General features: G+C 42.8%; 1 protein-coding gene across 1 annotated transcript in view; it reads right to left on the reverse strand.

The window, feature by feature from the left end:
- The window catches only part of LOC118101488 (acyl-CoA-binding protein), a 32,792-nt gene that overhangs the window by 4,904 nt on the left and 11,743 nt on the right, over nt 1-16,145 (reverse strand). The window contains exon 3 of the mRNA XM_035147344.1: nt 9,660-9,722. Within this exon, the coding sequence (XP_035003235.1) occupies nt 9,660-9,722 (63 nt within the window). The remainder of the gene's footprint in view (nt 1-9,659; nt 9,723-16,145) is intronic.

Genomic DNA, 16,145 nt, shown 5'->3' on the forward strand with positions numbered 1-16,145 from the left:
GCCCAGATGTTTAGGGTGTGCATAGAGACACACACAGGGCCTACACACTACAGAGTCCCATTATGAGTTGATGTGATGAAATTCAGGCAAGTTGGATCAGCCTGTGATTTCAATTTTTTAATTCTGATTTTGGGTGTGGTTTTGAATCAAGCCCCAAATGGGTTGATGATTTTGGTTTCCATTGACCGTTGTAACGTAATTTTGTTCTCAACAAATTATATAATGTACATCGGTAAAGATTTTCAACTTGAATCATCCGTTCATCAAGATCTGATGTGTGATTTAAGTGTTCCTTTAATTTTTGTTGAGCAGTGTATTATAGTGATCTACTGTATTGTCCTAGTATTGTCCTGTCTTTTCATATTTGCCCTCGAAAATCAAAATGGTGATTATTTATTAATTATTCTCATTTCTTTATATCTTTTGTTTAGTGAATTACGATTATTGTGCCAGTTTCCTAGTGACAAATTTATTATTCTCCTATTCTCTTTTTTCTACTTTTCCACAAAAAATCTGCTCCACTTGGTGTCAAATATATAATTTGCTGGACTTTATTACAGTTATGCACATTGGATTATGTTTGTGTAAAAATAGTTAAAAAGTTGGAAATGTGTGAGTATTTTTCAGCTCCAAGAGATGATATATATCAAAATGTCAAGAAACACCTTTAGTCTCAGAATATCATTTGGTTACCATCTGTCCATTTGGAATTCCAGAAAAATCTAAAATGTCCACTGTTCCATTTCTGTATCACCTACAATGCTTCCGACACATTGTCAACTTTGTATCTTTGTATTGAAAGGCTGTAATTATATTAAAAGTTAATGTAAAGAACTTCAGGTGATGGGGAGTAGGTGCTCTCTTTTTCTGTTTCCTTTTTACAATTTATAATTTTTCCAATCAACCACTGTAAACATCTAGCTCAGCTCATTCCAAACCAATCAGCAGAATGTTAGTGTATTATAATAATTGTATTTCTATGTATTACATTGTTAATACGATATACACTAGGACAGATTAGGCATTATGTGCATTATGGATAGCCATGCAGCCTAACAGGAGACAAGCAGAGGTGAAAAATAATAGCAAGGGATAGTGAGGTCTGTCTTTTCTGTGACCACATTTTAGATAGGTGTTTAGAGCCAGGGCCTTACTGGTGTTCGATAAATTTTAGAATAGGGTTGGGCGATGTCAACTTAACTGGTATATGATCATGTATGCAGTCAAACATCATGATTGAAGATGCCATAATTTTTTGTATTTTGCAAACTACGTGGCTGCTTAGGGCCCCCATGGCCACCAGAGGGCTCCCAAGAGCACTTAAAATGCCCCACAAGAAAGATAAAACAATTTTTTAAATTATATATTGGGATATATTATGTCAATGGGGCAATCATACAGAAACGCAATATTTCTGACCATCAAAGATGGAGAAGTTTACCTTTGTCGTTGATTGGAAGAATTAATGCAGTGAAAATGAACATCATGCCCAAATTTCCGTTTTGTTCCATTGTCTCCCCCTATTCTTGCCAAAATGCTTTTTAACGATTGATCAAACTATTTTTTCATTCTTATGTAAGGAAAGGCACCCAGAATCCACAAATCATTATTGGATAGATGCAAATTTAATGGCAGAAAAAGAAAGAAAAGCAATATTATGTTAACAGACTGGCAAGTTAACACAACTGGTTTAACCAATTGACCCAAGGTGAACCAAGGATTGTCATTATCCAATTCTCCTGGGGTCATTGAGACCAATGGATTGTCATTCTCGATTCTCCTGGGGGGTCATTTAGACCCCCAGCTGATTCCAATTGTAATCTCAGGGGGTCAATTAGACCCACAGAGTAGCCGGTGTGTTTCTCCGTGTGCCATTCTCCCTGACCAGGTCACGATGTCACGTCAAGCGCGTTTCACCAGAGAACAGGTTCTCCAACAGCTATTCTCCCAGCAACAATCCTCTGAACCCGAAGAGGACGCGAAAGAGCAAGACCGAGAAGCGGACGGAGAAGCAGATGGAGAAGCAGACGGAGAAGAAAAACGAGACGACGGCGGCGAAGATGACGACGGCGACGAAGACTACGACCCAGTGGGTGATGCTGCTGCAGATTCGTCATCCTTGGAAGAAGAAGATGAAGGACAAGACCACGGCACCACAAATCACCACCACTGGACTCGTGGAAAGAGAGACCTTCCTGTCAAGAAACGGAGAAATAACGTCCTCAAGGGCGTACGGCCGAGAGGAGGGCCGCTCCTCCTCCTCCTCCCCTGCTGCGGCTCAAAGCGCCGCCGCTACGCCCATCGGGGTCCCCCCGGGCCCCACGATGCACGCGACGTCCCGCGCCGGTGACCTAGCCTCGACGTTCTGCCTGTTCGTCACGCCGACGGTAGAGAACATCATCCTGGAGATGACGAATTGGCAGGGTCTCGTGGATGGACGAGACCGACCTGCGCGCCTATGTAGGGCTGCTGATCTTAGCGGGCGTGTACAGGTCCCGGGGCGAGGCCGCCGCCAGCCTGTGGGACGCCGAGAGTGGCTGGGCGATATTTCGTGCCACGATGCCCCTAAAAGTCTTCCATACGTACTGCTGCAATTCGACGACCGCGAGATGAGACGAGCCACGGACAAATTGGCGGTCGTGCGAGAGGTCTGGGACGCGTGGGTGGCGCGGCTGCTGCGCCTCTACAACCCAGGGCCCGAAGTGACCATGGACGAGCAACTGGTTCCGTTCAGAGGTTAGTCTTTTTTTCCGTTTTTTAAAATATTATTATTATGTTATTATGTTATGTAGCTATAGCTAGATAGCGGCTGCTAGTCCTCGTCCTCATCTCCTCTCCTCTCCTCTCCTCCTCTTCTTCTCCCTAGGCTGCTGTCCTTTCCGACAGTACATGCCCAGCAAGCCGGCGAAATACGGGATCAAGTCGTGGGTGGCCTGCGATGCAAAATCCAGCTACGCTTGGAAGATGCAAGTCTACACCGGAAAGCCGAGCGGCGGACGCCCAGAACGGAACCAGTGGTTGCGAGTACTGCTCGATGTCACGGAGGGACTGCACGGTCGCAACGTCACGTACAACAATTCACCTCCTACGAACTCACGCGGCAGCTCCTGGAGAGGTAGATCACCTTGGCCGGCACGGTTCGGAAGAACAAGCCCGAGCTCCCGACCGGGCTGCTCGTGGTCAAGGGAAGAGAGGTGTTCTCATCCAAGTTCGCATTCACGCCCACCGCCACTCTGGTGTCCTACATCCCAAAGAAAAACAGGAACGTGGTGCTCTTGAGCACACGTCACGCCGAGGCCGACATCAGCGACCGCGAGGATGGGAAACCGGTCATCGTCCTGGACTACAACCGCAACAAAGGAGGCGTAGACAACCTAGACAAGGTGATCGGAACGTACAGCTGCAGGAGGATGACCGCGCGCTGGCCCCTGGTCATCTTCCACAACATACTCGACGTCTCTTCCTACAAAGCCAACCCCGCTGGATGCGGGCAAGCGGAACAAGCGGAGGGTGTTCCTCGAGCAGCTGGGAAAGGCTCTCGTGACTCCGTTCATCGCACGAAGGGAGCGCATCCCCTGCACGGAAGTGTCTGCCGCGGTTGTGAAGGCTGTCAAAGCCGCCGCCGCACAGAGAGCTCTTGACCACGACAACAACGCTCGACCCAAGCGTCCGGCCTCCTCCCTAGCCCCAGTCGCCGCCGCAGCAGCCCCGCTCGGGGCGACTAAGAGGAAAAGGTGTCAGACATGCCCCAGGAAAAATGACTGTAAAACTCACACTGTGTGCTGCGGGTGTAACAAATACATCTGCAAGGGCTGCTAACTTGTCTATTGCCCTACGAGTGAGTGCTAAAATGTGACGGGCTATGTGAGGGGGCCAACAGCCGGGGGAAGCAGGGACAACACAAGGGTTAATAATCTTCTCTTGAATACAAACAAATATGACAAAAAGATAAGCATAAGCACAAGTATGCACTGCAAGGCATTATTCCAGAACAAAAAATAGCCCAGTCTGAACTGATAATCAGCTTTTTACAGTCCCATAAAAAATCTCTCCAAAATAAAATTAGTGCAAGAGCTTGTTCCATTCAAGTAAGAGGAATATATCAACATGCATTAAGCTGTCCAACAACAAAATAAATGAAAACTGGTCTCTGACTCAAAACTCCCACACTTTAGATCAGTGGTTCTCAAACTTTTTCTGTCATGCCCGGGGAGGGGGCGGAGCCCCGGGGCCTGTGTGTGTGTGTGCGCTGTCTGGGGGCACGCACACACACATTTCCCGCTCCTGGTATTTCATGCTGGCCTGATACGATGATGATTTAACAAATTAACGTGAACGTGAGTTCACTGTTCGCGACATGTTAGACATCATAATGTCTAACATGCCTTATGATTCAGTGCCATATATGTGTCATATATTTTGAAGTAGCCTGGTAGTTGTATCAAGGATTGTATGAAGTCAAAAATCATCAATCCATCAAATTCACATACATATATTATATACATATTTGTATAGCCCATATTCACAAATTACAATTTGTCTCATAGGGCTTAACAAGGCGCGACATCCCTTAACCCTCAACAAGAGGTACACCCAAAGGGGGGTGTACCTGGGACGCCAGGTATCACCGTAGAGCCCTGTGGAGATGTCGTGGACTCATTAACGAAACATCAATGAAGGAGGGTACCCACCTGACGACCCCCGATGACCTAACTAACCTCCCATATACCAATCATACAGGGATTAAAACCTCAAATCCTATTAGCTCAGGTTCAATACGCTCGTGGTATGTGCTCGCACTTAAGGATGTTTACATCTCGTCCTATGTTTTTTTTTTGTTTATATATCAAGCAGTCTTGTTGAAAATAATAGTACAAGATCAGCTGCCACCACGATCAGGATCCACCATAATTCACAATCCATCGTCATTATCCACCATCAGCTGCCACTTCGATCATGGTCCACCACCACTATCCACAATCAGCTGCCAACACGATCCATTTCAGCAATATTTATCATTAATTTTCACATTGAATTGGAGGGTACTCTAATAATAAAACAATAATAAAATAAAATGTATGTTCTCGGTTGAAGTAAAATAAGGTCTGCATATAAAAACAAAATAAAGAGCTTTTGAAATAGGCATCTTAAAAAAAAGAATGTACTTTGAGTTTCTCATTTTCATCTTTTTTCTTAACTACATTTCACATGTCAACAAATATTAAGAACTAAACAGCTTTAACACTCCTTTTTCTCTTTATTCCCCACTTGCTCTTGTTCAGTGAGATAAGTAAACTCTACCTTGTGCTGCAAGGATTTACTACGACTAAGACAAAAAAAGCTGCAACGGTTAAAATAAGACTACTATAAATGCAAGAAAAGCTGCACAGGTTAAATAGAAACGCTCTGTCAAAATCTAATAATAGGCCTGGGTCAGTATAGAACGGCATCTGGTCCGGTCCGCCTATTGGTGACCTATGCTTTTGATGATCATGGGCGATTTTTTTCGCTTCAGCTTGCTCTTTGGGTGAATCAATTCTTTGATCTTCCTTACGATGCCCCAGCCTATTGAAAGGTATCAGTCAGAAAAAGTGTAAAAAAGATATTCATGGTACTGGTTATCCCTCCCAAATGAATTAAAAGACAAGAGGGAAAAATGGTCCAGGAGGCTGCCAAAAGGCCTACAGCAACATTAAAGGAGCTGCAGGAATTTTATATCCACATATTCATTTACTTGTGTTAAGGGCATTATAGAAGTTCTTTGACATTTTCCCAGCATATTCTTGATGATTCTAGCCCCAAGAAGTGGGTTAGCCAAGCTCACACTACAGTGCGAACCATGGCCCCCCCAAATTAGTTATTGTGCCACCCCATCGCACTACCCAGCCACAGACCAAGCCTTTGAAAAGAAAGAAAAATTAGCATTAGGTAAATTTGGGGAAGTGAGCTCATTGGTCCGGTGCTTGACCTTCAACCCACTGGTTTGGTTAGGTCAAGATATGCGCGTAACGTTACTGTTTAGGGAGCAAGTCAGACGGCACTACTACTAGGGATTGTTAAAATTTAGTGAAAACACCACAAGTTAAATCTTTCTTCAGAGCAGCGCATTCATCAGTCTTCTCACTCACTCTTCTCTCACACTCACACACACACACACACACACACACACACACACACACACACACACACACACACACACACACACACACACACACACACACACACACACACACACACAGTGTCATCACAGTGTGATCAGTGTCAGTACTCAGTTTGAGTAAAAACAACAGACTTTGTAAACTTAGTCAATATATGGACAGCTGGAGTAGATGGCGGTGCTGTTGACACGGTTGACGCAGTGCACATGATAGAGACAAGGTAAGGAGAAGTAAATTAGTGACAGAGCCACTAAAAACTGAAAAAATAGTAACTTTTCACTGTCCAAACATGTATGAAAAGATCCCAAATTAACACTATAGGACTTAGTGGAGCTGTACATGGCTCCCTGGGTGTCTGCCCCGGACTTGGAGGCGCTGTGGCCGGACTGTGCGCCTTCTCCCTTGGGCTGTGGAGCTGTCCGTGGTCCCTGTGTCCATAGCCAGGGACTGTTTATTTATCGCAGGTCATATCATTATCACGATATTCAACAAGGTTATCGCATAGTGCATGTTTTCCTAATATCGTCCAGCCCTAATCTGTGGGAAGAGGAGCGCACACGCATGTGTGTCTGCTCATCTCACACACTTATTTAGTTATTAATCGTTCCTGTCGGAACATGAATCCAGTTCGTTCCGGTCACTTTAACCCTGATCTCCTGGCTGTGCGCATCATGTTACATCTTGTTATTTTCAATGTGTTTAAATACGTGTCTCATAAACTAAAGAGCGTATGAAACACAAATCAAACCCCAAGCACTGCACGGGTCCCAAGAACCAGAGGTGTAAAGTAACGTAGTAAAAGTACTCTGTTACAGTACTTAACTAGTTTTTGGTAGGATCTATACTTTCCTTGAGTATTTATATTCATCAGGACTTCCACTTTTACTCCACTACATTTGAAAGAAAAAATATATACTTTTACTCCGTTACATCGACATTGGACACCTCGTTACTCGTTACAAATTAAAATATGAATATAAGTCCAATACTATTTGAACCTCAGTGTATAAAGGCTGCCTATCCGCAGCACATCGCGGAGGTGCACGCAGAGCACAGGAACGCGGGAGCACGCGCTGCACATCTGCGGCGGGAGCTCGCATTCAGCTGAGGAGCGCGCTGAGTGCAGCGCGATCAGTGTGTGGCGCAGAAGTAATTGAGAGCGACGCGTGAGACAGAGAGGAAGAAGACAGCTGTCCGTCGGTCAGAGACTGCTGTCTGTTTGTGTGTGTGCGTCCGTGAGAACCGTGAGTGTGAACTGTGTGTTATTAGTTGCTTCAGTTAAGTTGGTTAGAGTTCTTTATTAGTTAACATGCACTGCTGGGGCTGCACGGTCAGCGCGAGTGCAGCGCATTATCTGCGTCATTGTATATCTGGGTGCCTTTTCTACTGTTTTATATTATATCGGTTGGTTCCTCGCTAATATGTACAGTATATACGGGTAGATAAGGATATATATTGTTCATGCGGATATGTGTGTAGTCTGCATGCATGTGCGTTTACGTAGTGTGTATGTTCAGCCTACATGTTATTTTTATTGTATAGTTGGCACTGTTTATCCCTTCCATAATTTTTATCATCGTTGTATTTTGTATCATTTCTTCTTGTAGAACACCACGCATTCCCACCCATATTCTGCCCTGCCTTTCATAGGCATATGTTGTACTGTGCTGTTGCCAATTTAAAGGACATTAAGAGAGAGAAGTCGACAGAGTCGTGTTTTAGCAGACACACCTGGAGCGGAGCTGGAATCAGAACTGGCTAAAAAGAATAAGTTCCTCGTATACAGTCCTTACATCCAACCCTCACCAACACTCAGCATTTGGGGTTCAAAATTTGTAAAATTATACAGTATATGTATATGTTTTGTTATAGTTTTTCAATCACCTGAAATAAAGCCTGGAGAGAACAATTTTTGAATGTTTTGTTTGTGTGTAGGCCTACTATGAAAAGCACTTTGCATTGTTAATTGTAGTACTTGTACTTTTACTTTTGATACTTAAGCACATTTAATATGAGCTACTTTAAGACTTTGACTCAAGCCATTTTCTTACGGGTGACTTTAACTTTTACCGGAGTCACTTTTAGGTAAGATATCAGAACTTTTACTCAAGTATGGCTTTCAAGTACTTTATACACCACTGCCAAGAACCTCTGACCGGTGACGGTGTTCACCGTCAACATGCAAAGGGAGCGAGGATGGTAATACGTAAAACATGACATTTTTAGAATTTTGGCATTGACTTGGTACCAAAGTATCAGTTCTGGTGACATCCCTTCTATATTCAAAGCCAAAGATTATCTATAAAACATGACTCCAACACTGTTGTACAAACACCGTTTCCCCAATAGTAGTACTGGCCCGGCAGGCCGCCAGGCCAATTGGAGCCCCTACCAGGTCCCAAAAAATGTTTTTAATAAAAAAGTGTAACATAACCAGTGCTTTACACAGGTGCTGGAAGGCTGAAGTCCAGCCTGGTACTCTATCAAGGCTTGTCTTGACCTTTAATTCTAATTTGCATAATTGGCCATATTGTAATACAAAGACGCATTTTGGTTCACTCCAATTCTCTACCATCTCCTACTGGGGAAAAATGCCTGCAAACAGTCACACACACGCTCACACACAAAGTGATGTGATCCTGACCCGACACCATCGATAAGTAACTTGATGGTAAGTTTGTCATCAAAACCATCCCAATATAAAACGGAACAAATGAACGTGAACTAGTTCATTTTTGGAACCGTGAACTTGGACAATATATCATCCAACAACATTTGTTATCATGACAGGCCTACCTTAATATTTTTAATAATGCACCAAGTTAGAGATTTCCTTTCACAGTTTACAGCTTTAGTTCTCTGAGACATTATTTCATATCCAAGCAAACTTGGTATTGTAGACTGAAATATCTATAACTGAATAGATATTAAATTGAATCGAAACCTTGTTAATCGTAATCAAATCGATTTGGGAAATCAGTGGTGATAACCAGCCCTAATCAGCATGTAATTAAAATAAAAGTGCAGAATAGCCAATTTCAGAATAATATATGACTCGATTCTCAGCACAAAATAGGATTAAATATGATGTCAGAGGGTCCCCTGCATGTGGACACAGTGGAGGACCTGATTAGAATAAATCTTGAGGGAACTAGCTTGGAGGTTGATGCAAAAGAGGCTGAACAGATTAGGTTCAGTCAGGGCAAAAGAGCGAGAAGGCCCAACTACAAGGGTTGGCCTTCAGAGGTGCCAGGCCCTAGTGGGATGTGCTCTAAAGGGAGGGGAAGGAGAGTTATTCTGTAAGATGAAGTTCCTTGTTTACTTGTTTTGTTGTTTACCAAATCAGTAAAACAGTTAAGATTTCAAATATGAATGTGTTGTGTTGTATGTCGTTGTAAGTGGTGCGTCTAATTTTGTTCTGTTGCCCCTAAAACCAGTGCTACTAGTGGAAAAAGTATACACAAAGTGCTGAAAATTTTATCCACAGTAATAAAAGTATACCTTTCTGCTTCTCCCAGGCATCCCATTTTGCTTTCCCAGTGAAATCAAACATCCCAGGACGACCTTCACAAAGGAAAGATAAAGACAGATTTATGTTAATTAAATGAAACATGTTAGCAGGTGTAATGCATTCAAAGCATCTGGCTAAAGTGTAAGCCATTAGCTCACATGACAATGCCATCTCCTCTCTAGGGATGTCGGGATTAACTGATTATACGATAACCGCCGTTTCATAATGTCACGTTTTCATAACTGTAAGAATTGTAAAAACTACGATATTTTACGATGGTGTCTTACACGTTTTGTTTGTGCACGGTGCACCTGTATGTGCGAGCCACTGAAACGTTAGTTGAGAATAGGGAACTGAAGCAACAGCTTATTTACACCAATGCTGGCCAAAAAGAACTCCATCGGAGGAGTTTACAGCGAGAAGAGAAATCCTTCTTTACTTTCGGTTTCTGACCAACTCCGAAGGAGCAGCTGACATGCGGACTCACATACAAACCCTCTCTCTCTCTTCCTATTAACCATTATAAATGTAGTCGAGAGTTTACTTCACCTATACTGAGAGGTAATAGTATAATAAGGACATAGTCAAAACGTCGCTCCCGAAAACAGAACAACTTCCATTGGTGACCCTTCACAATAAGAGTCCCAAACAGATACACTGCTTTTGACACAAATCTTCAAACAAATTCTTTCACAATATGGCAAGTAAATAAAATAGCTTACATAATTTACTTTTAAATGTTACACTATAAAAACTAGCTGGATATAGTTGATGATAAATATAAAAATTTTAGTTCATTATCTATATATTTAGCTATATATTGCTTGTTGAGTGTCTTTTTCGTTCTATAGTATCGATAATCGTGAAAACCGTGATATTTTCTCTGACATATACTACAATAATCATGGCACCAAAATTTCATATCGTGACATTCCTACTCCTCCCAGGGGTAAACATTTGAAAAATTGCTGACACAAGCACAGCTAAGGTACAGCAGAGAAGTCATCAAAAATGCGAGAACACATTACATGAAAACTTTTCAGAGACCGTTAGCTGCAAACTGTGTAAAGATGACTTCTCATGGAACAGCAACACAACATCACTGTGCTATAAATCTTAAGCGAAAACATGTAGGAACTCTGCTTCTTCTTCGTCCTCCTCTTCTCTCGGTTAACTGGAGGATCTTAAACAACTTTAAGGTTCATACCGCAGTGATAATGTGCTACTGTGTCATGTGAAATCAGCTTTACACAAGTTTTCTTTGAGGTTTAAACGTAATATCTTCACACACTTTTAAAGACTGTCACATTCGCGACTAAACAGTAAAGAGAGAGAGCAGCTGTGGTTAAGAGACCTATAGGCTGAATGAAAAGAGGATGCGTCGAAACAAAACACAAAGCCATGAAACAAAAACACAAAACATACATTTTCTGATTGTTTCACATCGGTTATGTTCTAAAACACAAAAACCTGCTGGAAGATGTTTCATTGCTAAGTTTTGTATAAATACAGATGTGAATTCAGTTCAGTGCAGCTGGTCTGCTGTGAGTCACAGATATACCAACAGTCACACAGACACATTCAGCAGGACAAGACGTTTTAACTTTTCTACAATTTTGTTGAAATATATTATATTGTATTATCTTTAATTCCAGTTCAAGATATCTTTAGTTCGCTTCAAATTAAGATAACTTTAATTAAGTTTGAACTTCTGAGAATGGTGTTAGATATCATGAACTTGAATTATGAATAGTCAGCACCAAGAGAAATCAACAGCCTAATTATAAGGACTGCAATAACTACTCGATTTAATTTGGGTCTGTTAGAATGCAAGCCACACACTGTGGCAATGTTTCCTGAAATAGGGGCAGTAAACCAGCCAATTCCGTGACTTGTGTAGCTCAAGTGACAACGCCGTATCTGGAGTCAACATTTGAAAAATGGCAGAGACAAACACAGCGAACAATACAGCGGAGACAAGTCATTAAAATTAATTTCAATTCAATTTTATTTGTATAGCGCCAAATCATAATATACATTATCTCAAGGCATTTTACATAGGTCAAGACCTTAAAAATCCAATCAGTTCCCGCAATGAGCAAGCACTTTGGCGACTGATGAGAGAAAGAACTCTCAATAACTGGAAGAAACCTCTAGCAGAAGCAGACTCAATGTGGGTGGCCATCTGCCTCGACCGGTTGGGATGAGCAGAGAAAAATGGGGAGGAGAGGAGAGATGGGTGGAAAAGAGTGGAGAGAAGACAGAAAGATGGGGGAAGGGGGAGAGAGAGACCAGGAACATTCTGTACACACAGGATGATTGTACGACACACAGGATGATTGTACGTGGCAAGTAAAAAATGTTTGAACATAAAAGTAAGACGGTTGTACATAAAAACAAGGTGCAAAACAGTTTCTTTCTCATAAAAATAGTGCAAAAATAGTACAAAAAATTGTGCAAATAGTGTATTTAAACATGACCAAAGCAGCATTTATTTTACATTCCGGATGGTTCTGTACAGTCTGGCAGCAGTGGGAATGAAGGACCTCTTGCACTGTGGGTGGAGCAGTCTGCTGCTGAAAGAGCTGCTAAGAGCCCCCACAGTGTCATGTAGGGGGTGAGAGGTGTTGTCCATGATTGAATTCAGCTTTGCAAGCATCCTCCTCTCAATCCCGGACATATTAATCAGAATAATATGATTCAATGCTCTGGATGCATACAGTGCCACTGGCCCCCCCCTGGCAGATCAGACCATAAACTGGTATTGCTGACACCTAAGTATGTCCCTCTTGTCCAGCAGCATCCACAAGGACTGTGAAGAGGTGGACTCAGGAGGCCACTGAGGCACTGCAGGACTGCTTCGAGTCCACTGACTAGGATGTGCTCTGTGAGCCACATGGGGAGGACATCAACAGCATGTCTGATTGCATGACGGAATACATTAAATTCTGTGAACAAACCACCTTGACGGCCCGGACTGTAAGCTGCTTACCCAACAACAAGCACTGGATCAACACTGAGCTGAAAGTTCATCTCAACAAGAAGAAGAAAACTTTCAGGTCTGGGGACAGAGAAGAACAGAGGATCATACAACATGACCTGAAAGAAAAGCTGAGAAGTGCAAAAAATCTTACAGGAGTTGGCAGGAGGCCAGACTCAAGCATAACAATGTGAGGAATGTGTGGACTGGAATGAGGGAAATAACTGGGTTCAAGGCGAGAGACAGACAGCCAGGAGGTAGCCTGGAGAGGGCGAATGAGCCAAATTAGTTCTTCAACAGGTTCCGTGCACACACCTCATCTGTCCCCCCCCACCAGTCTCCTGGGTTGGTCTTCTCCACTAGCCACCGCCGCACCAGGCTGACCTCCATTCTCCGGGCAGGCTAACTATCTGGTAGCCCCCCCAGGCTACCATTCTTCCTTGCCTGACAGTTGACATCTTCCCACCGGACTGGTGGCCCCTCCGGGCTGCAGCGCTTCCTCACCAGACTGTCTGTGTCTTCCCGCCGATCAGGAGGTTAGGCTGACGTGCTGGTGGCCCCTCTGAGCTGCCGCTCTTCCTTACCGGACTGTCGGCGTCTTTCCGCTGCTACGCTGTGGCAGTGTTGTGCATGAACGAGTTCAAAAGAACGCGTTCATTGAACACGTTCATTTTTATGAGAACGATGAACTGAACGCAACTTAATGACAAATAATGAATTTGAACGGTGAACACGTTCATATTATCTGAGGTCTAGCTAAAACGTTACGGAATGTTTTCCTTCTCCTGAGGAGAGACGCTGTCTAAATCGAATGCTTGCACCATGTAGTTGCTCAGTGCCCGTCAAATTTCCGCGATGTAGCCGAACCTAAACCAACTAACTCGACTTCGCACTACGTTACCCATGATTCATCGCACACACATGTAGTCCAAACAAGCAACGTATTCCAAGACAACAGCTCTCGGTCTCATAAAAATGGCAAGTGAAAGCAGAGACGCAGACTCAGCGACTACATCCGATGCACCTTATTATTATTTGCGGGATATTTACACACTGTCTGATAAAGATTCCGACAGTAAAAATCTCACCTTTCTGTGCAAATTGTGTCCTCCTGCGCTGAAAAAGCAAGTCCGGGCGTCAGCCTCATCCGCATCTAATTTAAAACGGCATGTGGAGCTGAAGCATCCAGCTAGCCTAAAAAGTTATCTCCAAGTAATTGAAAGTCAAAAAAAGACCAAGACCCCCTGCCAACAGCCCCAAATGACCCAAACCACATTGTCTGCAGCCTTCAAGGGTATGATTTCCCAGCAACAGGTAGACAAACTCGTGCAGGGTATGAATAAATAAACAGGCAAAATTAGCAATAATAAAAAAAAATTTAAAAAAACATTTCTTTTAGGAATTGATACATATGAAGTACAGTTTAAGGCAAGGGGTAGTGATGGATAAAGTTTTCTTTAAAAAACAAGTTAAGTCTTTCATTCTCACTTTCCACCTTAAAACTATGAAATGAACTGAACTATGAACTAGTTCAGAATTTAAATGGTGAACTATGAACGTGAACTATTCATGTTTACTTGTATGAACTGAACTTTGAACTAGTTCATGAGAGGTGTGAACTTGCACAACACTGCACTGTGGATAGCTATCGCTAGCTTGGTGCTAATGCTCCCCGGCCAGACCATGCTGCCGCTGTATTCCACCTCTGATCTCCGCAACCTCAATAACCACCTGCGCCCCAGACTGCATGGCCATCCTCGAGGATGCTGGAATACTTCGCCGAGGCCATCCTCCACACAGAGGCTCTTGCCGCATGTTTTCTTACAACTTCACGTCCCCAAATTCCATCCGATTTCTATGGTCCTGTCGCACACAAGCTTCCTCATTACGTCACAACAACAAACACATGAATCTGTCCAATCTCTGCCCCCTCACTCAACAATAAAAGCCTCATTCTAAATGAATTCATAACGGACAGCAAGCTGGATTTCCTCTACCTCACTGAAACATGACATAAACTCCTGGACTACTTCTCACTAAACCAGACCGCTCCCACAGGATTCACATACATTGATAAACCTTCTCTTGAGGGGCGGGAGGTGGTGTTGCTGCTACATTAAAACAACCACCGTTTCCATTCCTGCCACTCATTCCTTTTTAGATCTTGCCTTCAAACTCTCTGGTCCCACACCTTTGTCATTGCTGTTATCTACCGCCGCCCCCCCCAAGCCAAACCCCTCCTTTCTCTCTGACTTCTCAGATTTTCTGACCCAGCTATGTGCCATCTCACCTTCCGTTCTCCTCCTTGGTGATTTTAACATCCACATTGATAACACGGACTGTAAATCTGCCACTGAATTCCTGGAACTGCTAAATTTTTTTTTTCTTCATGTTTAACAGTTTTTTATTGGTGATTTTTGGGTAATCAATACAATTATACATCACAAATCTAATGGTTATACCCCTACCCACAATAAGACCCACCCACCCACCCCCAGCCAGCCTACCCCATGCAGCAGAAGTACATATATATATATATATATATATATATATATATATATATATATATATATATATATATATATATATATATATATATATAGAGAGAGAGAGAGTTGTGCGAATGATCCAAATTTGCCCTGAAAAAAGAGTGTGGAAGTAATGCCTTTTGCCATCCAGATTTTAAAAGCTGAGTCCAAGGTAGAGGGTGGGAAATTGTAATTATTGACAATTGGGGAGTGAATTGACATTGTAGACAGGTTGAAATGTCTTTTAAACTGTGACCAGATTCCAACTGAGTTAAGGACAATTGGGTTGGAGAAAAATCGGGTATGTGGGGTCAGAGGGGACGGAGCGCATAAGACAGAGCGCAAGTGGACCAGGCCGCCTGTGCACTCAAGATGTATCCAGGCCTCACTGCTGTCAGGTTGATAGTCCTCCATCCAGAAAAATATTTTCTGGATATTACAGGCCCAATAATAATAATACATAAAATTGGGCAAAGCCAAGCCAGCAAGCCCTTTGGGTCTTTCAAGCGATTGCCTTTTAATCCTGTGTGATTTACCATTCCAAATGAAGGATGATATGCATCGGTCCAAAGTTTAAAAAAAAATTTTCCTTATCAAGATGGGAATGTTTTGGAAGAGGTAAAGACATTTTGGTAGCACAATCATTTTAATTAGGTTAACTCGGCCGACTAAGGAGAGTGGCAGGCTGGACCATCTCACCATATCTTGTTTACACTTTTCCAAGAGCACTCCAAAGTTATTCTTTATAAATAGCAGTGGAAAAGTGGGCGTGATTTCTACTCCAAGGTATTTAAATCCCTTCTTAACTACTTTGAATGGGAAATGTGATGGGGAAATTTGAGAGGCCGCCTGATTGAGAGGGAACATTTCACTCTTCTGGAGATTAATTTTGTAGCCAGATATTTTCCCAAACTGATTTAGAGTGTTGACAATTGAGGGAACTGCAGTTATAGGGTTAGATGTATATA

The sequence above is a fragment of the Hippoglossus stenolepis genome, chromosome 22, assembly GCF_022539355.2.
Source record: "Hippoglossus stenolepis isolate QCI-W04-F060 chromosome 22, HSTE1.2, whole genome shotgun sequence".
Classification (NCBI taxonomy): domain Eukaryota; kingdom Metazoa; phylum Chordata; class Actinopteri; order Pleuronectiformes; family Pleuronectidae; genus Hippoglossus; species Hippoglossus stenolepis.